The sequence below is a fragment of the Phacochoerus africanus genome, chromosome 15 (assembly GCF_016906955.1).
Source record: "Phacochoerus africanus isolate WHEZ1 chromosome 15, ROS_Pafr_v1, whole genome shotgun sequence".
Classification (NCBI taxonomy): Eukaryota; Metazoa; Chordata; class Mammalia; order Artiodactyla; family Suidae; genus Phacochoerus; species Phacochoerus africanus.
Genome location: NC_062558.1, coordinates 76,937,127 through 76,962,590, shown reverse-complemented (window position 1 = coordinate 76,962,590; position 25,464 = coordinate 76,937,127). Strand labels below are relative to the sequence as shown.

Below are 25,464 nucleotides of genomic sequence, written 5' to 3'. Positions count from 1 at the left end.
AAATTTGTGAATTTTCCAATTTTCTTCTGTTGTTGATTTCTAGTTTCATTCCATTGTGATTAGAAAAGTTACTTTGTGTGATTTTACTGTTTTTCAATTTATTGACATTTCATTTGTGGCCTTACATGATCTATCCTGTGGAATGTTCTATGTATACATAAGAATTAGTGTGGTTTTTCTGTGGTTGTTGAGCATTGTTCTCTGTTTATTAGGTCTGATTGGTTTATACTGTGGTTTGAGCCTTCTTACTTCCTTACTGATCTTCTGTCTGGTTGTTCTGTCCATTACTGAAAGTAAGATATTGAAATCTCTATCATTGAGAACTGTTAGTTTCTCCCTTCAGTTGTCTCAATTTTTGCTTCATTTATTTTAGAGCTCTGTTGTTGGGTACATATATGTTTATGATTGTATATTTTATTGCTGTCTGGAAACTTTTTTTTTGTCTTTTTGTTGTTGTTGTTGCTATTTCTTGGGCCGCTCCCGCGGCATATGGAGGTTCCCAGGCTAGGGGTTGAATCGGAGCTGTAGCCACCGGCCTACGCCAGAGCCACAGCAACGCGGGATCCGAGCCGCGTCTGCAACCTACACCACAGCTCACAGCAACGCCAGATCGTTAACCCACTGAGCAAGGGCAGGGACCGAACCCGCAGGGTTCAGGGTCAGGTAAAAATGCCACAAGAGGAATTCCCATTGTGGCTCAGTGGTTAACGAATCCAAGTAGGAACCATGAGGTTGCGGGTTCAATCCCTGGCCTCGCTCGGTGGGTTAAGGATCCGGCATTGCCGTAAGCTGTGGTGTAGGTTGCAGAAGCGGCTTGGATCCTGTGTTGCTGTGGCTCTGGCATAGGCCGGCGGCTACAGCTCCAATTCGACCCCTAGTCTGGGAACCTCCATATGCCACAGGAGCGGGCCAAGAAATGGCAAAACGACGAAAAAAAAAAAAAAAAGCCACAAGACTTTAGAAGTATTTTTTAATCGCCTTTTTCTTCATTCAGTGTTCTCTTTGTTGCTGTAAACCTTTGACCCTTTGACTGTTTACCAGAGTTCTGACAAAGTTGGTTCTGGCAGTTTCTGATTGTTTTTTCAAAGTTCCTGTGCAGGGTGGGAGTTTGGAGTTAGCTGCTTTGTCATTTTGCTGACATCTAGACTTCACCTCTTGTTTTGAGGAACACCATGCTCAATGAAGGATGAAAGGAAATGATAACTTAACATCTTTGAAACTATTTACTACAGATTTTTTTTTTCCTTTGCCCACAGCACACAGAAGTTCCTTGGCCAGGGATTGAATTTAAGCCATAGCAGTGACAATGCTGGGTGCTTAACCACAAGGCCACCAGGGAATTCCAATTACAGATATTTTTAAGTCTTTTGGTAAATATTGTCCAATTGCCTTCCACAAATTTTGCAGTTCCTCAAGTGATGTATAAGACTGATGTTTCTTTATACATTCACCAATGCAAATAATTTTTTATTTTTGCTATTTTTACAGGGAAATAAATTTTCTTATTTTAATTTTAATCCACATTATAAATGTTTTGTGAGATTAAACTTTTTTCACATATTTATTAGTCATTTGGAAGTCTCCTTTTAAGACTTGTCTGCTGTTAATGGCATATTCATGTTTTATACTAGAGAGTTCTTAAACTTTAAAAAACTTTGGATTTAGCCCCTTTCCAAAAATTAATTGAGAATATTTGCCATAAATTATGGATTAGTACTTCAGTTCTTTATTGTCAAATAGTATTTCATTGTATGACTATATCATATTTTGTTTTTCTGTTCTTTAGTTGATGGACATTTGGCCAATTTATTCTTAATACAGCATTCTATAGAATGTTGTACTAAAATGGAAGTCGATTCATGTAACTCCTCTGTTCAGAAACTACCAATGACTCCCCATCACACTCCTGAGTAAAAGTCAGTCTTTATAGTGGCCTACAAGGGGTCCTAAGTATCCTGCATGTACTTTGTCTTCATTTTTTTCAGTTCAGCCAAACTGGCCTCCTGCTCACACATGCCAGATATACTTTTGCAGCAAGGTCTTTACACTTGCTGTTCCTTTTTCCTGTAATTTCTTTACCACTTTCCTTGTCTACATGACTTGCTTCCTTACTTCCATCAGGTCATACTTAAGTATTATTATCTCAGTGAGGCTTTCCCCGGTGAAATATGCTCCACAATTCCACCACTCCCAGGCCCCAACATAGTCTACCTTCTTTTTTTTTTTTTTTTTTTTAAAGTATTTTTTAGGGCTGCATCCGAGGCATATGGAGGTTCCCAGGCTAGGGTCCTAATTGGAGCTGTAGCTGCCGGCCTATGCCACAGCCACAGCAACACCAGATCCAAGTTGTGTCTGCGACGTACACCACAGCTCGCAGCAATGCCAGATCCTCAACCCACTGAGCAAGGACAGGGATCAAACCCACAACCTCATGGTTCCTAGTCGGATTCATTTCCACTGCACCACGATGGAAACTCCAGAGTCTGCCTTCTTGCATTATCTTTTTCTATGGCACCTATCACTAATATATTTATCTTATTGTCTTTTTTCCCCCAACTAGAATGTAACCTCTATGAGGGCAAGAATTTTTGTCTATTTTGTGCAATGCTCAATTCCCAACACCTAGAAAGGGCACTCAGTGTATCTTTTGAATGAGTAATAACATTGTCTCTGGAGAGAAAACTGGATGACTGGACAAGACTGGAAGGGGACAATTTACTATATATTGTTTCATACATCTTAAATTTTGAATGATATGGATATATTATCTATTAAAATAAAATTAAAATTAGAAATTGTGAGCAAGGTATAAAATTACATCGGACTTATTAAGGAAAAATTGAATTTGAAATTTTTTGGTAAATTTCAAGGCAGTGTAATATACTTCATTAGGAATCTGAAACTATAAGGAGGAAGAGGTATAACCTAATTCCCTTTAAGTTCTTGTAAGGCCTCCTAAAAATGGAAGGTAGAAGTTTGGCATAAGTAGTTTGTCAGTGATAAAATATGTTTTCTTACTCACTTAAAGTCGGATATCATTATTATAGTTTAATACAGTCTTGTAAATTATGACAGTATATTTACTCTCCTAGATAGATAAAGAAAGTGTCCACTTGCCACTTATATTTCCAAAACTTTGTGCTTTCAGAGACTGTACTGGTTATACTTAAAGTCATAACATCCATTCCTTCTACTCCTGAGTTCAAGTAGCCTCTTGTGTACAACAGTTTAAAAATAGTGTAAGGGTAAAGCCAGGGCTCAAATTAGCCAAAAGTACAACTTAGCTGCTTCCTGGCTTCCTTCTAGTCTAGTTCATAACCATAAGCCCTTTGAGGTTCATATCTCGGCTCTTAGATGAAAAAATTGCACAGTGCTCAAGTATAGTGGGCAACTGACCTTAGATCTCCCCCACCTTTGGAGGTGGGAAATAACATAAATCTGCATTAATAAAGTTGTGTTTTGGTTTGTTTTTATCTGATACAGGGTCAAGGAAATGATTCCTCCAAGGCCACCTCTTACCCGTCGGACTGGAGGAGCTCAGAAGGCAAGTGCCAAAGCCAAATGAGTGCACCCATTTGAAAACAAGGCATGGGCTGTAAAGTATGTTTTCCAGAAGGAGTGAGAAGTTGTAGCTTCACATATTTTCCTTCCTGCTTCTATTTGTGACCAGTGGCAAATAGTGACTAGCATACAGTGTTTAATCTTTGGCTGATGGTTTCTGAGCTTGGAAGAAATGGGCAATTTATACCTAAAATGTTATCAAATGTAAGACCTAATCCAGTTTCAGACTTGCATTTCAGGTTATGACCTCTTTGAGGCCTCTTTATCAGACATTTTGTACTTTCATAGGCAGTAAGTGACTACCACATGCAGATCAAGAACATTTCTAGAGCCATTCTGAATGAATATCACAGGATGTTTGGAAAACAGGTAGCCAAATTGGGGAATGATTTGGATTGTGAAACCCTGGAGGAACAGAAGTGCCAGCTCAACTATGAACTTAATTGCTCTGGAAAATATTTTGCATTCAAAGAACAACTCAAGGTAAATATTGATTTATTTACTGGTTGCATAGATTTTCATGAAGCATCTTCACTATACACCTAGTTATCACTTTTCTCTAGTTATGTTCAGCTATACTCCACCTTTCTTGCTGTTGGTACAAAAAGCTCTGTTCTCTGTGATAGGAATCATTTGACCACCATAAGAAATGTAATATGTAAACATAATTCTGAGGTTTTTCTTTGCCGTTATGACTCTGTTCACATAGTACAAGTCCTGTATTGACCATTTAGTATGATGGTGATGTCAAGAAAAGAAGCCATGGGAAGTATGTTGATTGGGGGAAAATTAGAGATCCAAGAGTCTAGTAGTCATCAAGAGAAATTAATCACCTTCTGGAGTTCTGATGAGCCTTTGATAAGAAGCTCAAGGGAGGCCTTTGATGTTAGCACGGTGCTGGACTGTGTTATCAGATGGTGATTTGCATCTCTTGCAGCATGCTGTGGTAAAGATTGTGCGGGAAAAGTACTTAAAGACAACATCATTTGAAAACCAAGAGGAACTGCAGAAATTTATTAGTGAGCTCTATGTGTTCTTGGTGGATCAGATGCATGTGGCCTTAAATCAGGTAGGTGCTCAAGAACTATAGTACCCCTCCTTTTCTCCATAGGTCATCAAGGTCCCCTCTGAATAATTCCTTCCTTTCTTCTTTTCTTCCTTAATTCCACAAACGTTTATTGAGGTGTGTACTCTGTGCTAGGCTGGAAAACACAGTGATGAATAAGAAACAGTCTAAGTTATAGGACTAATTTTGAGGGAAATAAGGGAGGATCCTCTTTCAACTTCCTAGAAAAAATTTATTTAATAACTGTCAAATTCGATGAATAAAAAATAAAATCAGCTATATAAATGGTGAAATAAAAATTATCATCCTGTTTATTCTGCGAATGTGCGCAATTCTCAATTTTTTCTTCAAGATTGATAATCAAATCAAAACAAAACGAAAAACTATGAGTTTTCAGACATTATGCCTGAATGACAGTGACACTTCAAACCTACCTTTTCTGTCTGACTGGTAGCCTGCTCTCTTCCGACTTATCTGTTTATATTTACACAGCTTACATCTTAGCTTCATTTGCTCATGTTTTTAATGTATGCAGTTGTGGTTTGTTTGGAAACAATGACAGAATCAGGTTTTTTTGTCTCCTGGTAGTCTCTACCAGCTATGCCCCCTCAAAGCCTCTGTTCTATTCTTTCCTTGACTGTTTTTCCTTCTCTGCCACCATTACTTTTTCTTTCACCTGTTCAGCCTTCCTGAAAGAGATAGGAGAGGAATGTCCAGTATCCTAGGATTAGGACAACAATCCTGCACAGATGATTTGAATGATTTGATTTGAAAAACAATTGAGAATCAAGCACAAGATGGTAATTACTGTTACTTTATGTCCCCAGGGACTCCCTGTCTAGTAGAGAAGACAGGCATAAAATACAAATAACTGCAGTTAAGTGAGGTCAGTGCTGTGATAGAGGTGTGTCCATATAGAGCAGGTTAGGGGGTGCCTAAAGAAAAAGTGATCAGCTTTGCCCTGAGATTGTTCAGGGAAGGATTCACAGGAGATCTGGGCCTTGAAGGCTGAAAAGAAGCTCTCCAGGTAGATGTTTCAGAGCATTTGAGTCATATGTAACACCACAAAAGCTTGGACGCTTAGAAGAATATGGCATATACAGAAACTGTAGATAGTTCAGGAGAAGAAGTTGAAATGGTTGAGGCACAGTGAAACAGGTGATGAAGCCAGGGATCAGTTCCTGGTAGGCAAGTTGGGAGTGTGGAGGGAGGCCTTATATATCACACAAATAAGTTTTGACTTTTTCCTTTATTAGTAGTTGGATGCAATAAATTGAATTATTTTACACTGGGAAAAAGTATGATTATATTTACATTTTACAAAGAACACTTTGATAGCAGAATGAAGGATGGGTTAGAGGTGATAAAGCTGGGTTAGAGGTGATAAAACTGGGTATTGCATACTGAGAAAGAAAAGGGGTCAAAGATTCTTAAATTTAAGGCTCTTAGACTGAGTTGCTGGTAATGCCATTGACTAGGACAAGAAATTCAACAAGCAGATTTGATGAAAGGAAGATGATGTTGAATTTAGTTTTGAACATTAGGCTCTAGAGGGGTTTTACTCTAGAGAGAGAGATGTGAGTTTGAGGTGAGATTTGGGAGCCATATAGATGCTAGTCAAACTGTGGTCATAGAAAAGCATGCTAAGAAAAGCATGATAGTAGAGAGAAAAGCAAGCTGGTGACAAAACCCTAGGAAACACCAACAGTTAAGGGATGGGTGAATAAAAGAATTAATGAAGGAGACAAGTGAATTGTTGAAAGGGCAAAAAAGATCCAGAAGACATTGGTATCTCAGAATCTAAGGCAAGAAAATTTTAAGAAGAAAAAGTGGTCAACATTGTCAAATACTCTAAGAAATTCAAGAAAAACAAAATCTTGGGTCAGGGGAGGAGAGATTTGAGAAAGGTGATTCAAAGGCACAAATTTCCAGTTTGAAGATAAATAAATACTAGGGTTGTAATGTACAGTATGGGGACTATAGTTAAGACTGCTGTGTGGTATATAGGAAAGTCATTAAAAGAGTAAATCCTGCCTTCTCATTACAAGGACAATTTTTTTTTATTTTTTGCTTTCTCTTTTTATTGTATTTATATAAGATGATGGATGCTAACTAAGCTTTTTGCGATAGTCATTTTACAATATATGTAAGTCAGTATATGCTTATACAGTGATGTATGTCAATTATATCTTGATAAAATGGGGAAAAAGAAAAACAAAATCTGAAAAGCTTTTATTGGATTTGGCAATAAGGAGGTTGTTTTTAATATTTTATAGCATTTTCATTGAGCTAATGGAGTGGATTCAAATTATAATGAATTGAGGAGTAAGTGAATGATTAGGAAGTAGGTAGAATGTAAATTCAGGAAGTTGGAAGATGAAGGGAAAAGGTGGGAAAGTGGTAGCTATAAATTAGAGATTTTCTTTTTGAAATGGAAGAACCTTTAGAATGTCCACAGGTTTAGGAAAAGGAGGCAGCAGACCAGGAGAAGTTGAAAATAAAGGGGGAAAAGAGGGGATAAGCAATGGCAAACTCAGGATATACAAGTGGAAAAGGATCAAGAATTTCAGTGGAAGGATTAGCCTTGAAACAGAGAAGGTTGTGATGCCTTTTCCTCTGAGACTGAAGGGAAAGAGATACAATGGATGCAGAAATTTAAAAATGTGTAGGATTAAAAAATTGAGGGTTTTGTTTTGTTTTGTTTTGGTTTTGCCTAGTGGTTTCTCCTTTCAGCAACATATTTACTGAAAGTGAAGAGAATAAAGGTTGAATGAAAACCTTGAAGAGAAGAAAATTTATATGTTGTATAACATTGTGAAAAATGTTGCTGAACAAGGACAGATACATAGATTATTGAGAGTATTAAAGGCCTTCAGCTAAGACTATGCATTTTTCCTCCGGATCAGTTAGCAGCTACTGTCTAGGAATAAAGTCAGATTGTAGGATTGTTTTAATTTGGGAGTTTTCTGGACAAGTGCAGAAAAAGGACAAGGATGCCTGTGACTTTAATGTTCTGGTGAGAGTAGTATGAGTCCAGGCTTATCCATTTGGGAAATGATAGGCATATTGGAAGTCATAGAGCAGTTTTAAGGGGGCTAAATGACAAGAAGGCAGAAGACTTGTAATATGAGTTTTAGGAATGGATATTAGAGGTATCCTTTTTCAGGTCTGGGCATGGAAGTGTGTTGCCAGAGGGATTTAGAGGTCAAGATCATCAAAATTAAAAAGAACAAAGAACAGAGGCATTAATCAATGATCAGAAGCTCTCTAGCCCATCTCAAGTTTAGCTTTACTCTTTGCATCCCTTAATAACTCTATTGTTAAAGTCAGTAATATTATTTTTATTTCTAGTTAAAGAATTTGGGGGTGGGTCTTCCATGGCCATAGCTTCTGGCCCAAGAGATTAATTATTATACCAGATTTTCTTTCCTGTCTGGGTACATAGAGTAAATTATTTTTCCTTCTACCTTTCTGACTACTTCTAAAATGTCTCCTTTGTAGAATCTATCTCTATATACCACTGAAAATACTGACATAGCTTCCAAAGATTTACCCTCGTCTTGTATGTTCTTGATGTTTGAGGACTCCAGCAATTTTTTTGCCAACCTTGTTCTTGTCATGGCACCTAAAAATGGTAGTATTTGTCTGTGCACTCCAGAAAATGAAAGAAGCAATTTGAGGTTAGAAGTGGGATTCTGACTGCCGCAAGGGTTGTGGAGAGCAGTTCTGCCCTAAATATTTTTACTCACTTCCATGAGCTGAGATTCGGACAGCTGAGATTCTGTTTCACCCTTGTTATTTCTCTCTTGGTACACTCTCACTCTCTTACAGTACTGACAAGACTGTAAGAAATCTCAGTGTTGCTTTAGAATCATGACTAGACTCTCACATTTGGATATTCTTATAAAACTTCTCTACTTGTAATTGCTTCATTTCATCTGCCTAACATCTTGATGCTGACAAGACTATGCCAGATGATGTCCAAGGCACTGCTTCAACAATTCCTACCAGCAGTGAACAGCTTCGACTCTTTGCATTCGAAGCAGAAGTCAATGAGAACTTTGAAATGGCAGCAGCGTACTATGAAGAGGTAATTAAGCATCTTCCCAGTGGTTGTTATTACTGACATTTGTAAATGTGAATGTAAGTCATAGTAGTTTTTGGTTGTTTAAAATCCAGCCTTGTTGTTGAAAGGATAGGCACATTGATCAATAAAACAGCGTCCAAAAACAGATCCACCAAATAAGGCCATTATATTTTTTTTTACAAAATTCTAAAAGAAATTCGATGTGGAACGGATAGTTTTTTTTTTCTCCAAAAAATCGTGTTAGAACAGTTGGTTATCCATATGCAAAAAATCAACCTAGAGAAATGGCAGAGCAAGAGGACATGGAGCTCATCTCCCTGTCACAAAGTGCACTAATAATACATCTACAACATGGAACAATTCTTACTGAAAACTAACTGGAAACTGGCAGAATGCCTTCTATACAACAAAAGCTCTAAGAAAGATACACACATAATCAAGTAGAAAGGGAAGGAGAGCAATTGGATTGGGACCTGAGTCCCTGGGAGGGGACTCAGAGGAAAAGGGAAATTGCACTGGCATATACCCACCCTGGGGAGTGAGTGGGTCAAGTCACGGCTGGGTTCCTATGTAGAGGAGACAGCCCCACCTTGGCTGGTTGGAGGACAGCTGGGACAGAGAGAAAGGCTGGAGAACCCTGAACTCCACTAGTGAGAAGCAGAAGTGTGATAGCTTGCTCCTGAGGACACAGAGAGGTCTGCCCTCCTGGCTGCCAGGTTTACCATGACTGCCTCACCACGAACCCTAGCCCAAGCCAAGCTAATGCTCCAGCCCCTGCTCAGACCACACCACAGTGCAGCATTGGATCTGGGGGGACAAATCACAACCAGGGAAAAGGCTCTACCTTGGGTTTCATTTCAGAAGAGCCACTGACGCCTACAGAGGCAGTGCATCTGACTTCTCTTTGCCTGTGGGCACCTCTTGTTTCAACACTACCCACCTCCGGTGTAAAGGTCCCTGTGCAGAGAGGAAAACACACACTTAATGGGAATATAGCTAGCCTGAGGAAAATTGTCAAATGCAATATTGCGAAGCTATTGCCCTATATTTTCTTCTCAGTTTTATAGTTTGGGGTCTTAACATTTAGGTCTTTGATCCAATTGAGTTTTTATTTATTTATTTGTTTATTATTTGATTTGATTTGATTTGATTTTTTAGTCTTTTGTCTTTTTAGGGCCACACCCTCGGCATATAGAGGTTTCCAGGGTAGGGGTTGAATTGGAACTACAGCTGCCGGTCTACACCACAGCCACAGCAACGCCAGATCCAAGCTGCGTCTGTGACCTACACCACAGCTCACAGCAATGCCGGATCCTTAACCCACTGTAGGTTTGATCCTTAATCCAGGATTGAACCTGCAACCTAATGGTTCCTGGTCAGATTCGTTCCCTCTGCGCTAGGACGGGAACTCCTTTATATATAATTTGTCTTTTGAATTGAGTTTTTTTTTTAATATATATATGGTATTGGATAAGAGTCTAGCTTTATTTTTTGGTATATGGGTATCTATTTTTCTTAGCATTATTTGTTTAAAAGACTGTCTTTTCTCTATTGCATGGTCTTGGTACCTTTGTCAAAAGTCATTTGTCCATATATGCTCATATTTATTTCTGGGCTTTCTATTCTATTCCCTTGGTCTTTATATCTGTCCTTATATCAGTACCAGACTAATCACTGTAGCTTTGTAACTTTTGAAATTAGGAAGTGTGGTCTTCCAGGTTTGTTCTTCCTTTTAAATACTGTTTTGGATACTCAGGGTCCCTTGAGATTGCATATGAATTTTAGAATGACTTTTTATGTTTCTGCAAAAAACATCATTGGGATCTTGATAGAGTGTGCATTGTAAGTTCCTTTAGGTAGTTTTGACATCTTAACATTAAGTCTTCCATCCTGTGAACATGGAATGTATTTCCATTTGTTTATGTCTTCTGTAATTTCTTTCAGCAATGTTTTTTAGTGTTCACTCATTATGAGTTGCTTTTATTATTACGTATTTGCAGATAAGTTTCTATTTGCCTTCTCAAGACTATGGCATAAATAATTATAAGTGAATCTTTATAATGAAACATAAAATGAATCTTTTAGATTCTCAAGTAATCAGATGACCATATGGTGACCAGAACACTGACACTAGGAAGCAATGAGTTGAGGATTCATTATTTATTGACCATGTACCATAAGCCAGAGAAGTGACTGTCCTAGGCATTCAGAATTCAGTGGTAAACAAAGAAGTCACAGTTTCTACCTTCATAGAGCTTATAGTATTTATGGAATACTTACTATGTTATGTGTTATATGCATAAAGAATATGACACAGTATTATAATAGCCTTGGTCCTTCTGATGTTTCATGTGGTAGAGGTTAGTCCGTGAGCCCCAGAACCTGGAGCATTGGCTGGACTATGGTGCCTTCTGCCTCCTAACTGAAGACAACATCAAAGCACAAGAGTGTTTTCGGAAAGCCCTTTCCCTGAACCAGAATCATGTCCACAGGTATGGTGGGAAGGGAGATAAGGAATGAGTAGGAGCAGATAAGCTTCATGAAATTGTCGTGGTTCCATGACTGTGACATGGAACCAAGTTGTAAATTATGTTGGTGGTGTCTTCTCAGCTTGTTGCTGTGTGGTGTCCTGGCTGTCCTGATGGAGAACTATGAGCAGGCAGAAATTTTCTTTGAAGATGCTACTTGCTTGGAACCAACTAATGTTGTAGCCTGGACTTTACTTGGTTTGATATTTTCCTGTGATATGAATATGTTTTCTTTCATTAGAAGATTTTCCCTTTCTCTTTTCACTCTTTAATGGCTCATCATGTAGTTCTTCAGTGTTGGTAAAAATGTGGGAAATGTTGCAATTCTTCATTATATGATGGTGGGAAATTGGTCACATTTATTTCAACACCTTGTTTTCCTCAGGCTTGTACTATGAAATTCAAAACAATGATATTCGAATGGAAATGGCATTTCATGAAGGCTTCAAACAGCTTCAGGCACAAATGCTTCAGTCACAAGTAACAAAGCAGAGGAGCACTGGTACTGTAGAGTTCTTTGAAGAAGGAGGGAAAACAGAATCCAGTTTAGGCCTTTGGGGAATTACTAGTGGTTCTTCTACAGCAGCAATCAAGATGGAAGCCCAAGCAGGTGGGAACAAGGAGGTGATGAGTGGCTATTGGAAAAATTACTGGCCTTATGTATAAGACCTGACACATAGTAGGAAAGCAGTGAATAGTTGTCAGATGCATGAGTAGGTGGAGTTCTGAGTTGTTCCAGGGATACCAGGAAAGAGTCCTTATACATATTTCTTCATTTATATGACTGAAAGTCTGAAGCTTGTAGTGTTGCTATTCAGTTTTTTTGTCTTAGACAATGTACTATCTCTGTATATCCCTCAAAGAGGTGTCATTGTAGCAGAGTAAACCTCTCTTTTCCCCCTCACTCTCTTCCCCAGAATGTAAGGTCCCACTCTAGTGATTGGTAAATTTATTTATTTATTTATAAACTCTGTGTTTTCCATTGATATTTTCCTTTCCTTCACTTTAGGACATCAGTTATTTTCATGTGTTTAATATAAGTGTTTTTATTTATGTGTTTCTTGCATGTGTTATTTAGTTTATAAATTATTTATAAATGCAGGTATTTTTGTGCATATATTTTCAGCAGTTTGAGGTATACAAATTGACATTTCATAAACTGCACATATTTAACATGTACAATTTGATACGTTTTGACTTATGAACACACTCTTGGAAATAGCACCACAATCAAGATAATGAACATGTCCAAAATCCTCCAAAACTTTCCTTGTGCCCATCTATAGTATATAATCTCTGTCTTTTGCTACCATTTCCAGATAACCACCAATTAGCTTTCTATCACTATAGATGAGTTTGCATATTCTAGAATTTTAGAATTAAGTAGAATCATGCAGTATATACTCTCTTTTGTCTTTTGTCACTAAGCATAATTGTTTTGAGATTCAGGCATATTACTGCCCAAATCAGTAGTTCATCCTTTTTTATTTCAAAATAGTATCTCAATGCATGGAGATACCATGCTATGTTTCTCTAGTCACCTGTTGATATGTATTTGGGTTGTTTGTAGTTTGGGACTCTTAAAATAAAGCTTTTATGGATATTTGTGTACAAGTCTTTGTATAGACATATACTTTCATTCTCTTGTATAAATACTTAGAAGTTGAATAACAGGGAATTCCCGTCATGGCTCAGTGATAACGAACCCGACTAGTATCCATAAGGACACAGGTTTGATCCCTGGCCTTGCTCAGTGGGTTAAAGGATCCAGCATTGCCATGAGCTGTGGTGTAGATCGCAGACACGGCTTGGATCTGGCGTTGCTATGGCTGTGGTGTAGGCTGGCGGCCACACCTCTGACTCAACCCCTAGCCTGAGAACATCCATATGCTATGGGTGCAGCCCTAAAAAGACAAAAAAAAAAAAAAAGTTGAATAACTGGGACCTTGGGCTATTTAGCACTATGCTTTTTATGTTCAAAATATTTGGGGATTTTTCCAGATATCATTGTTTTTATTTCTAATTTAATTTCATTGTGGTAAAAACACACTTTGCATGATTTGAATCCATTTAAATTTATTTGGACTTGTTTTATGGTCTAGTATTTGATCTGTCTTGTTAAATGTTCCATATACATTTGAAAAGAATATCTATTCTGCTATTCTTGAGCAGAGTGTTCTATAGGTATATAGTAGGCTTAATTAGTAATTGTGTTTTTCATCTCTCCAAATGCTTTGTAGTTTTGTGCCTTTGAAGTTTTGTTTCTATAGTTCATCCTACCTCATCACGTTTTCTTCAATTAAATTTATAATATCAGTTTTGCATTTATATCTTTTTTGTTTCTTTTTGGTCATACTTGAGACATGGAAGTTCCCTGGCCAGGGATTAAACCTGTGCCATAGCAGCAACCTTAGTGGCAGCAGTGACAATGCCAGGTCCTTAACCTATAGAGACACAGAGGAACTCCTTCATTGATCTATCAGGATCCCACCTTTGAAGATGATGCTAAATAGGCATTCAGTTTTATTTTTCTCCATAAAGAGATCTAAAACCTTCTATTAAGCCATCATCTTTTATCCTTTGATTTAAAATGTATATGTCTCAGAGATCTCAGTTCTGTCTTATTTGTCTGATCTTAAAACAATATCAGACTGTTTTTATTGCTGTGGTGTTATGGTGTACCTTCATATTTGATATGAAATTCTCCCATTTACTTGCCTCTTCTATACCTGACTTACTTATTCATGAATCTTTATTCATCTATATGAATTTTATAATGAATACATTAAAAAGTAGATTTATCAAGTATATTAAAAATCCACTTAGAAGCTTTAATCAGACTGTATTGAACTTACAGATTAATTTAGGGATAATTAACATCTATATATTATTAAGCCATTGCATTCAAGTGGGTGGAGGATCTCTCCATTAACTTTGGTCATCTTCTGGATTCTTTATTATTATTATTATTATTATTATTATTATTTTGCTTTTTAGGGCCATACTCATTGCATATGGAGGTTCCTAGGCTAGGGGTCTAATTGAAGCTACAGCTGCCAGCCTACACCAGAGCCACAGCAATGCCAGATCTGAACTGCATCTTTGACCTACACCACAGGTCACGGCAATTCTGGATCCTTAACCCAATGAGCGAGGCCAGGGATGAAACCTACAATCTTATAGTTCCTAGTCGGATTCGTTTCTGCTGCGCCACGACGGGAACTCCCTGGATTCTTTTTTTTTTCGGTCTTTTTGCCTTTTCTAGAGCCACTCCCGCGGCCTATGGAGATTCCCAGGCTAGGGGTCTAATTGGAGCTGTAGCCGCCGGCCTACGCCAGAGCCACAGGAATGCCAGATCCGAGCCGCGTCTGCGACCTACACCACAGCTCATGGCAATGCCAGATCTTTAACCCACTGAGCAAGGCCAGGGATCGAACCCTCAACCTCATCATTCCTAGTCAGATTCGTTTCCACTGTGCCACAACGTGAATACCATTGTTTTTTAGATTGAACTTGTATATGACAATTTTGTTTGACTCCTACTGATTCAAGTAGATTAACTCTATTGCTTTTTTTCTAGGGTAGTATCATATCATCTGCCAATAATGATATTGTCACCTTTCCCCCCAATCCTCATACTACTCATGTCTTTTTAGTACCTACGATAATATGTCATACATAATTGCGATGTTCAACCTTGTCTTCTTTCCTACCTTAGGGAATGAGTTTAGTTTGTCTATTAAATATGAAATATATTGTAAACTTTTTCTAAAAATGCCTTTACAGAATTAAGGAGGATCTCTTCTATTCTTAATTTGAAAAGAATTTTTTTATTAATATGTGTTAAACTTTGTCAAATTCCTTTTTTGCATCAGTTGAAAAAATAAAATTAACCTTTTATTTATTAATGTGGTGAACAATATTGATAAACTTATTTTATGTTGAGCAATCCTTATAATAATTGGATAAATCCCACTTGATCATAACGCATTAATTTTTAATGTTCCTTTGGATTTGAATAGCTAATGCTTTATTTTAGATCTTTGTGTCTATGTTCATAAATAACCTGTAATTTTCTTTTGTCATCTAGTTTTATAATCAGGATTATTAGGCACCTTTTGTTCTTTACTCTTCTATATCAACCTTATATGATAGCAATTGATTTTGATTTAAGCATTTAGCAGAATCCAACTCAGCAGACCTGGGGTTTTTGTCGGGGGAGGTGTTTGACTATCATTTCATTTTCTTAATCTTTAATGTATTTGTGTTCTATATTTCATATTGTGTTATTTACACTTTTAAGGAGTTCATCAGTTTCATCTAGGTTTAAAAATTCATAAGAACATTTTTACGTATTAATCTGTTATTTTAAAATAGACTTTATTTATTTATATATTTATTTTAGGGCCCCACCCACAGCATATGGAGGTTCCCAGTCTAGGGGTTGAATTGGAGCTGTAGCCACTGGCCTACACCACAGCCACAGCATTGCCAGATCCAAGCCATGTCTGCGACCTACAGCACACCTCATGGCAATGCTGGATCCTGAACAACCCACTGAGCAAGGCCAGGGATCTAACTTACACCCTCATGGATGCTGGTTGGGTTGGTTAACCGCTGAGCCATGACGGGAACTCCTAAATAGACTTTATTTTTAAGTGCAGTTTTAGGTTCATAGTAATTAAAGGGAAGTTATAGTAGTTCTCACTCTGGCACAGAGGTTAAGAATCTGACTGCAGCACCTCAGGTTGCTGTGGAGGTGTGGGTTCGATTCCCCATCCAGTGGGTCAAAAGGATCTGGCATTGCCACAGTTGCAGTGTAGGTTGCATCTGTAGCTCAGATTCAATCCCTTCCCTGGGGACTTCTGTATGCCATGCGTGCAGCCATAAAATTAAAAAAAAAAAAAAAAGGGAAGGTAAAGAGATTTCATGTATACGTCTTGGCCTCCACACTTGCACACATGCATAGTCTTTCTTCCCCATTATCAGCATGCCTGGTGACAGATGATATGTGCATCTTATATACTTCTGTACCATCTATATATCTTCTTTGGTAAGATGTATTAAAGTCTTTGGCCACTTTTTAATTGAGTTGTTTATATTCTTATTGTTGAGTTTTACTGCTCTTTGTATATTTTGATTAAGTCTTTTATCAGATGTGTCTTTTGCAAATATTTTTCTCCAAGTCCAATGGCTTATCTTCTCATTTTCTTCACATTATCCTTTGGAGAGCATACATTTTTAATTTCAATGAAGTCCAGCTTGTCAATTCTTTCTTTCATGGATCATGCCTTTGACATTCTATCTAAAAAGCCATACTCAATGTAATCTAGGTATTCTCTTATAATATCTTTTAGGAGTTTTATGGTTTTTGCATCTTATATTTAGCTCTATGATCTGTTTTTTTTGTTTGTTTGTTTGTTTTTAAATGAGAGTTGCAACGTTTATTTCAGGTTCTCTCTTGGGGTTTTTTTTGTATTTTTTTTTTCTTTTTTGCCACACAGGCAGTATGTGGGAATTCCTGGGCCAGGGATTGAACCTACACTGCACAGCAGCAACCAGAGCCACAGCGGTGAGAATGCAGGAGCCTCAACCCGCTAGGCCATCAGAGAACTCCCTATGATCTGTTTTGAGTTAATTTTTGTGAAGCTATGCAGTCTGTGTCTAGACTCTTTTTTTTTTTTTTTTTGCATCTAGATGTCCAGCTGTTCCACCATTTGTTGAAAAGCCTATCTTTGCTCCATTGTATTACTTTTGTGGGGTTGATTTGTTTTGTTTCTTTTCTTTCTTTTTTTTTTTTTTGGTCAAAGACCTGTTTGTATTTATGTGGGTATATTTCTGGGCTCTCTATTCTATTCCACCAATCCATCTGCCTATTCTTTTGTCAGTACCACACTCTCTTTATTACTGCAGCTTTGTAAGTCTTAAAGTCAGATTGGGTTAGTCTCCAACTTTGTTCTCCTTGAATATTATGTTGGCTGTTCTGAGTCTTTTGCCTCTCCATATAAAGTTTAAAATCAGTTTTTTGATATCCACAAAATAACTTTCTGGAATTTTGATTGTAATTGCATTAAATATAGAGTTCCAATTGGGAAGAACTGACATCCTGACAATGGTGAGTCTTCCTATCCATGAGCATAGACTATCTCTCTATTTATTTAGTTCTTCTTTGATTTAGTTCATCACAGATTGTTGTTTTCCTTGTACAGAACCTGTATATATTTTTTCGGATTTATACCTAAGTTTTTCATTTTTTGGATGATAATACAGTGTTGTGCTTTTAATTTCAAATTTCACTTATTTGTTGCTGGTATCTGGATTAACTTTTGTTAATTAAGCTTTTATCTTGCAATTTTGCTATAATAGCTTATTAGTTCCAAGAGTATTTTTTGGTCAGTTCTTTTGAATTTTCTACATAGACAGTCAGGCCTTTTGCAAACAAAGACAGTTGTATTTCTTCCTTCCCAACTTGTATTCCTTCTATTTCTTTTTATTTTATTTTATTTTACTTTGTTTTTTTATTTTTATTTTTTTAAATTATTTATTATTATTTTTTTCCCACTGTACAGCAAGGGGGTCAGGTTATCCTTACATGTATACATTACAATTACATTTTTCCCCCACCCTTTCTTCTGTTGCAACATGAGTATCTAGACATAGTTCTCAATGCTATTCAGCAGGATCTCCTTGTAAATCTATTCTAAGTTGTGTCTGATAAGCCCAAGCTCCCGATCCCTCCCACTCCCTCCCCCTCCCATCAGGCAGCCACAAGTCTCTTCTCCAAGTCCATGATTTTCTTTTCTGAGGAGATGTTCATTTGTGCTGGATATTAGATTCCAGTTATAAGTGATATCATATGGTATTTATCTTTGTCTTTCTGGCTCATTTCACTCAGTATGAGGTTCTCTAGCTCCATCCATGTTGCTGCAAATGGCATTATGTCATTCTTTTTTATGGCTGAGTAGTATTCCATTGTGTATATATACCACATCTTCCGAATCCAATCATCTGTCGATGGACATTTGGGTTATTTCCATGTCCTGGCTATTGTGAATAGTGCTGCAATGAACATGCGGGTGCACGTGTCTCTTTTAAGTAGAGTTTTGTCCGGATAGATGCCCAAGAGTGGGATTGTGGGGTCATATGGAAGGTCTATGTATAGATTTCTAAGGTATCTCCAAACTGTTCTCCATAGTGGCTGTACCAGTTTACATTCCCACCAACAGTGTAGGAGGGTTCCCTTTTCTCCACAGCCCCTCCAGCACTTGTTATTTGTGGATTTATTAATGATGGCCATTCTGACTGGTGTGAGGTAGTATCTTGTGGTAGTTTTGATTTGCATTTCTCTTATAACCAGCGATGTTGAGCATTTTTTCATGTGTTTGTTGGCCATCTGTATATCTTCTTTGGAGAAATGTCTGTTCAGGTCTTTTGCCCATTTTTCCATTGATTGATTGGCTTTTTTTGCTGTTGGGTTGTATAAGTTGTTTATATATTCTAGAGATTAAGCCCTTGTCGGTTGCATCATTTGAAACTATTTTCTCCCATTCTGTAAGTTGTCTTTTTGTTTTCTTTTTGGTTTTCTTTGCTGTGCAAAAGCTTTTCAGTTTTATTCCTTCTATTTCTTTTCCTTGTCTTATTGCATTAACTAGAACTTACAGTGTGATGTTGAAAAGCAGTGGTGAGAAGGGACATCCTTCCCTTGTTTCTGATCTTTGTGGGAGAGCTTCAGATTTCTTACCACTAAGTCTGATATTAGCTCTAGGTTTTTGTAGGTACTTTTGATCAAGTCTAGAAGTTCTCCTCAAATCCTAGTTCACTGAGACTTTTTATCTTGACAACAAGGTGTTGGACTTAGTCAAATGCTTTTTCTGCACCTATTGATATGATCAGATGATTTTTCTTCTTTTTCCTGCTGATATTATTGATTGCATTAATCAATTTTTGAATGTTCAATCAGCTTTACGTATCTGGGTTAAATCCTATTTGGTCATGGTGTGTAATTCTTTTTATACATTGTTGGTTTTGATTTGCTAATATTTGTTCATATTTTTGAGTCTATGTTCATGAGAGATAATAGTCTGAAGTTTTCTTGGCTTGTGAAGTTTTTATCTAGTTTTGGTATTAGGAAAATACTGGCCTCATAGAATGAGTTAGGAAGTATTCCTTCTGCTTCTTTCCTCTTAAAGATATTGTATAGAAATGGTGTAATTTCTTCCTTAAATGTTTGGGAGATTTCACTAGTGAACCCATCTGATCCTGATGCTTTTGGTGTTGGAAGGTTATTAATACAGATTCAGTTTATTTAATAGATATAGTTGTATTCAGATTGTCTATTTCTTTTGTAAATTTTGGAAGATCATGGGTTTTTTTTTAGGAAATTGGTTCATCTAGGTTATCAAATTTGTGGGTGTGGAAGTGTTCATGATATTTATTTACTGTCTTTTTAATAGTATAGATCTATGGGATCTATAGTTATGACTCTTCTTTCATTTCTGATATTATTAATATGAGTGTTTTTTGTTTTGTTTTGTTTTGTTTTGGTTAGATAGCCTGACTAGAGGCTTATTGATTTTATTGATTTTTTTCAAAGAGCCAACTTTTGGTTTTATAATTTCTCTATTTCCCATTTTAATTTCATTGATTTTTTGCTCATATATTTATTATATCTTTTCTTGTAACTTTGTATTTAATTTGATCTTCTTTTTCTAGTTTCCTAAGGTGAAAACATTGATTTTAGATATTTATTTTTCTCTAATACATGCATTCAATAATAAAATAAAATAAAATAAAAAAACAAACTTCCCTCTAAGCAGTGACCCATTGCTTAATTAGTAGCATATTATTTAGTTCTACATTTTTTTTTTGCAGCTTTTCTCTTTATAGTTTATTTCCAGTCTTAAACCATTGTGGTTGGAAAAGATGCTTGATATGATTTCATTCATCTTAAATTTATGGAGATTTGTTTTGTGGCCCAGCATGTGATTTACCCTGGATAATGTTCCATATGCACTTGAAAAGAATGATTTTTTTGGGATGCAGTGTTCATATATCTTAATTTTATATGATCTAATGTATAATTTAAGGCCAGTGTTTCCTTACCTATTTTCTATCTGGATGATTTATCCATTGATATATGGGTAGTTAAAGTTTCCTACTATTATTGTATCGGCTTCTCTCTTTATAGTTGATAATTTTTGCTCTGTGTTTTTAGGTGCATCTAAGTTTGGTGTATATGTATTTATAGTAGTTATACTTGTTGGGTTGATCCTTTTATCATTATGTAATGTCCTTGTCTCTTGTTATATTCTTTGTTTTAAAGTCTGTTTTGTCTCATGTTAAGTCTTGCTACCCCAGATTTCTTTTCATTTCCATTTACATGGAATATCTTTTTTTTTTTGTCTTTTTGTTGTTGTTGTTATTGCTGTTGTTGTTGCTATTTCTTGGGCCACTCCCACGGCATATGGAGGTTCCCAGGCTAGGGGTTGAATCAGAGCTGTAGCCACCGGCCTACGCCAGAGCCACAGCAACGTGGGATCCGAGCTGCATCTGCAACCTACACCACAGCTCACGGCAATGCTGGAATATCTTTTATTATCTATTTACTTTCAATATGTGTGTGTCTTTAGATCTATATTGAGTCTATTGTAGGCAGCAAATAGCCTATACATGGGTCTTTAAAAAAAATCTATTCATCCAATTTGTATTTCGCCTGAAGCATTTAGTCCTTTTACATTTAAGTAATTATTGGTATGTATTGCCATTTCATTAATTGTTTTCTGGTTGTTTTTGTAGCTCTTTGTGTCCTTTGTTCTTTTGCTTTTTTCCCTCTGATTTGATAACTACCTGTAGTGTTATGTTTGGATTCCTTTCTCTTAGTTGTATGTATACTTATTATAGATTTTTTGGTTTGTGGTTACCATGAAGTTCATATATAACAACTTATATATATGTACAACTTATGTATATACGATCTCCTAATTTTGAATGTAGTTTAACCACCCTACATTCTTACTCCCCCACAATTAATGATTTTATGTCATATTTTACATCTTTATCTTTTGTGTATCCCTTAACTATTTTTGTTTATATAAATGATTTTATTACTTTTACCCTTTAACCTTCCCAGAAGCTTTATAAATGGTTGATTGACTGCCTTTACTATGTTTGCCTTTATCAATGAGACTTTTCTTTGCATAATTTTTGTAATTTCAGCTGATATCTTTTCTTTTCCACTTAGAGACGTCCCTTTAACATTTTGTAGAGCTGATTTAATGGTGCTTAACTCTTTTAACCTTTGCTTGTCTGTAAAACTTTTTAGCTCTCCTTCAGATCTGAATAACCTTGTCAGGTAAGGCATTCTTGGTTATAGGTTTTTGTTCTTTCTTCATGTTAAATATATCATGCCTTTTCCTTCTAGATTGCAAAGTCTATGCTGAAAAGTCCCCGGATAGTCTTATGTGAATTCCCTTATATGTAACTATTTGCTTTCCTCTTGCTTCTTTTTAAGATGCTATCTTTTGGAGTTCCTGTTGTGGCTCTGGGTTAAGAACTTGACACAGTTTCTGTGAGGATTCAGGTTTGATCACTGGCCTTGCTCAGTGGGTTAAGGATCTGGCATTGCTGCAAGCTGCAGTGTAGGTCACAAATGCAGTTTAGATCCTGCATTCCCCAGTGCAGGGGTGAAGCTGTGGTGTAGGCCAGCAGCTGCATCTCCAATTTGAACCCCTAGCCTGGGAACTTCATAGGCTACCGGTAGTCCTAAAAAGACAAAAAAAAAGTTTCTCTCTTTAATTTTTCATTTTAATTATATTGTGTCTTGTTCTGGACCTGTTTGCGACTCTTTGTGCTTCCTGAACCAAGATATCTGTTTCTTTCCCCAGGCTAGGAAATTTTTCAGCTGTTATTTCTTCAAATAAGGTCTCTGCCTTTTTCTCTCTCCCTTCTCCTGAGACCCCTAGAATGTGAATTTTAACATGCTTGATGTTGTTCCAGAGGTCTCAAATTATCGTTTTTTAAAAAATTCTTTTTTCTTTTCTCAGTTTAGCTTAGGTGATTTCTACTACTGTGTATTTCAGTTTGCTGATTTGTTTCTATGTATCATCTAATCTAATGTTGATTTCTTCTAGTGTGCTTCTTATTTCACTTATTGTATTCTTTGGCTGTTTGGTTTTTTTCGTATATTCTAACTCTTTGTTGAAATTTTCACTGTGTTTATCCATTCTTCTCCCAAGTTCATTGAGCATTTTTATGATCATTATCTTGAACTCTTTATCTGGTAGATTGATTATCTCCACATTTTTTAGTTCTTTTACTTAGTTATATCTTGTTCTTTTGTTGGTACATATTTATCTGTCTCTTCATTTTTTTTCCCAAATCTCTGTTTATTTCTCTGTGTAAGGTAGGTAGGTTGGTTACATTTCCAAATCTTTAAGAAGTGGACTTATGTGGGAAATGTCCAGTGGGGCCCTGCAGTGCACTCTTCTTTGGTCACTAGAGGTCTGTGCTCTAGAGATGTCCTGTATGTGGGCTGCATGTGTCCTGCTTTTGTGGCAAGGTGAATTACTGTGGTTCTGATGGTAGATGGGGCTGGCCCCTGGCCCAGTTGTCCATGAGGCCATGCCTTGTGTGGCTGAGGTCCCACTGGGGGGCATGATAGGCTTCCTGTGTAGTTGGCTGTGCAGCCTAGGGGAACTCAGAGCCAGTGCTGGCCCACTGGTGGGACAGGGCTGTGTCCTTGCACAGCTCTTTGTGAGCTCCAAGGGGGCTTATGGCATGTACCAATCCGCTGGTGGATGGGGCCAAGTCCCTAGTGGTAATAGGCTAGAGGGAGGATTCCAAAATGTCACTTGCCCATACCAATATTATCATGGTAGAATGATCCCAAAATGGCTGTCACCAATGTCTCCATCTGCAGAGGGAGTTCCAGTTGCCTGCCACTCCAATAGGCTCTCCAAGATTAGTAAATGTGTCTGACCCAGGCTCCTGACCCAGCCTCTGTGCTGGGACTTGGAGGATGTGAGATTTTGTGCATGCTCTTTAAGATCAGAGTCTCTATTTCCTGTAGTCCTTTGGCTCTCCCAATCCTACCCCCACTAGTTTTCAAAGGCAGATGTTCTGGGGTCTTGTCTTCCTGGTGCAGGATCCCCAGGTTGAGGAGCCTGATGTAGGGCTCAGACTCCTTGCTCCTTCTGGGGAGGACCTTTAGAGTTGTGATATTTTGCCTTGTAGGTCACCAGCCTGGGGGGTGTAGGTCCTGACTATACCATGTTCCCATCCCTCCTACCAATCTCTGTGTGGTTCTTTTTTTATGTCTTTTGTTGTGGACAATATTTTCTACTAGTCTAAGTGTAATTTTCATAGATAGTTGTTCTGTAAGTAGTTGTAATTTTGGTGTGTCCATGCGAGGCAGTTGAGTTCAGGGTCTCAATACTCTGACATTTTGGCCACCTCTTCAGTTTTGTTTTGTTTTGTTTTTTTTTAATTAAGATTGTAGCTTCTTGATGATGAGTCTGAAGTATTTAACCACTCTCTTTTTCCTGAAATACATGTTGGTTTGCCTCCATCTCCAGTAGTTTGTGTTTCCTTTGTTTGTTTGTCTTTCTTGTCATACCCATTAGGTGTAATTATTTCCCAGTAATACTGTCTTACTTTCTAAGAGCTCACCTACCATTGTAGTTTCTGTTTCAATGCTGATAACTCTGAAATTTCCATTTTTAACCCTGACATCCCTCCAGACCCATCAGTTGGGTTTTTCTACTAGTAACTCAGCACCTCATCTCTGAACTTGACTCTACATCATTATATCAGGTGCCCAAACTCATGATCTCAGAGTCATCTCTGCTTCTTCTTACTTGCTTACTTGAGCTTTTGCCCATCTCTATATCAAGTTTATTTCCCAGACCAGTTGGTTCTCTTTCAAAATACCCCATATATCTTCCTTTTAGATTTACACTACTATCCATTATCAAATATCCAGAATGCTGTAGAAGCTTTATTATAGACCTCTTTGCGCCATCAAATTTTTTCTTTTTACTGCGTAGTATTGTAAGAGTAATCTTCATAAAAATACCATTTTCATCCTCTAATTTTTCTGCTCAAAACTTTTCATGGTAACACTCTTCTTTTGCCTATAGAAGAAAAGTTCTAGCGTTTAAATAGTACAGTCTAGTCCCAACCTACCTTTTCTTACCTTTGCTCTGCCATTCTCAGTACTCAATAAGATAATACATTTACTACTTCCATGCTTTAGCTCCTCCTTCTCAACCTATCCAATTTCTAAATATTTTTAAAAGCCATATCTTTTTTTTCAGCTGAGAATGACCTCTTCTGATTCAGAGCCAGCTAGCACTGATCATTTCCTAACTGGTATTGCTTTTCTTTTTTCTTTTTTACAGCCACATCTGTGGCCTGTGGAAGTTCCCAGCCTAGAGGTCAAATCTGAGCTGCAGCTGCCAGCCTATACCACAGCCACAGCCAACCCCAGATCCGAGACACATCTGCAGCCTACACTGCAGCTTATGGCAATGCCAGATCCCCTACCTACTGAGTGAGACCGGGGATTGAACCTGCATCCTCATGGAGACCATGTTGACCTCTTAACCTGCTGAGCCAAAATGGGAGCTCCTGCTTTTTATTCTTAAAATATTTGTTTATTTGAGAGGCAACATGGCATGTTTAAGAGCTTCAGAAAATTATTAACTGTTTTGTGGTTTACTTTGTGTAATGGAGCATAATAAATATATCTCATAGTGTTATGAAAAGTAAATAAGATTATATATCGCAAATTCTTGTCTTTGCTAATGCATGTCCTGGTAACGACCCCTCATAAATCCCTTGGGGTCATGAGGCTCATCTTCCTCAAGTATAATACCTTGCCAAGACCAGCTTAGCAGGTTAGGGCTGAAGAACGGGTGCTGTGAAACTTAAGGAAAAAGTTAACATAAAACAAGACACAGAGACATTTATCTTAATTAAAGGTGGGAACAGGGGGACTCAAGGTCTCAGGGACCAAGAGCCCCGCCTCAAGAAACCACACTGCTTCTATTGTGCTCTTTAAGATTATGTCAAGTGAGGAGGGGGTTGTAGGTGCAGGATATAGGTTAAAATTATTTTAAATGTCGCATAGCCAGTAGCTGATTAAGCTTTTATTCTGACCTTTAGGCATTTTTTTTTTTTGTCTTTTTGCCATTTCTTGGGCCGCCCCTGCAGTATATGGAGGT

At 37.4% G+C, this 25,464-nt stretch overlaps 1 protein-coding gene across 2 annotated transcripts in view; it reads left to right on the top strand.

Annotated features, from left to right (window-relative positions):
* CFAP70 (cilia and flagella associated protein 70) overlaps positions 1-25,464 on the top strand; it is a 109,806-nt gene that overhangs the window by 64,760 nt on the left and 19,582 nt on the right. For both annotated transcript variants that reach the window (XM_047761719.1, XM_047761718.1), the window contains exons 14-20: positions 3,484-3,544; positions 3,850-4,044; positions 4,499-4,630; positions 8,592-8,717; positions 11,073-11,206; positions 11,325-11,440; positions 11,628-11,852. In XM_047761719.1, the coding sequence (XP_047617675.1) occupies positions 3,484-3,544; positions 3,850-4,044; positions 4,499-4,630; positions 8,592-8,717; positions 11,073-11,206; positions 11,325-11,440; positions 11,628-11,852 (989 nt within the window). The remainder of the gene's footprint in view (positions 1-3,483; positions 3,545-3,849; positions 4,045-4,498; positions 4,631-8,591; positions 8,718-11,072; positions 11,207-11,324; positions 11,441-11,627; positions 11,853-25,464) is intronic.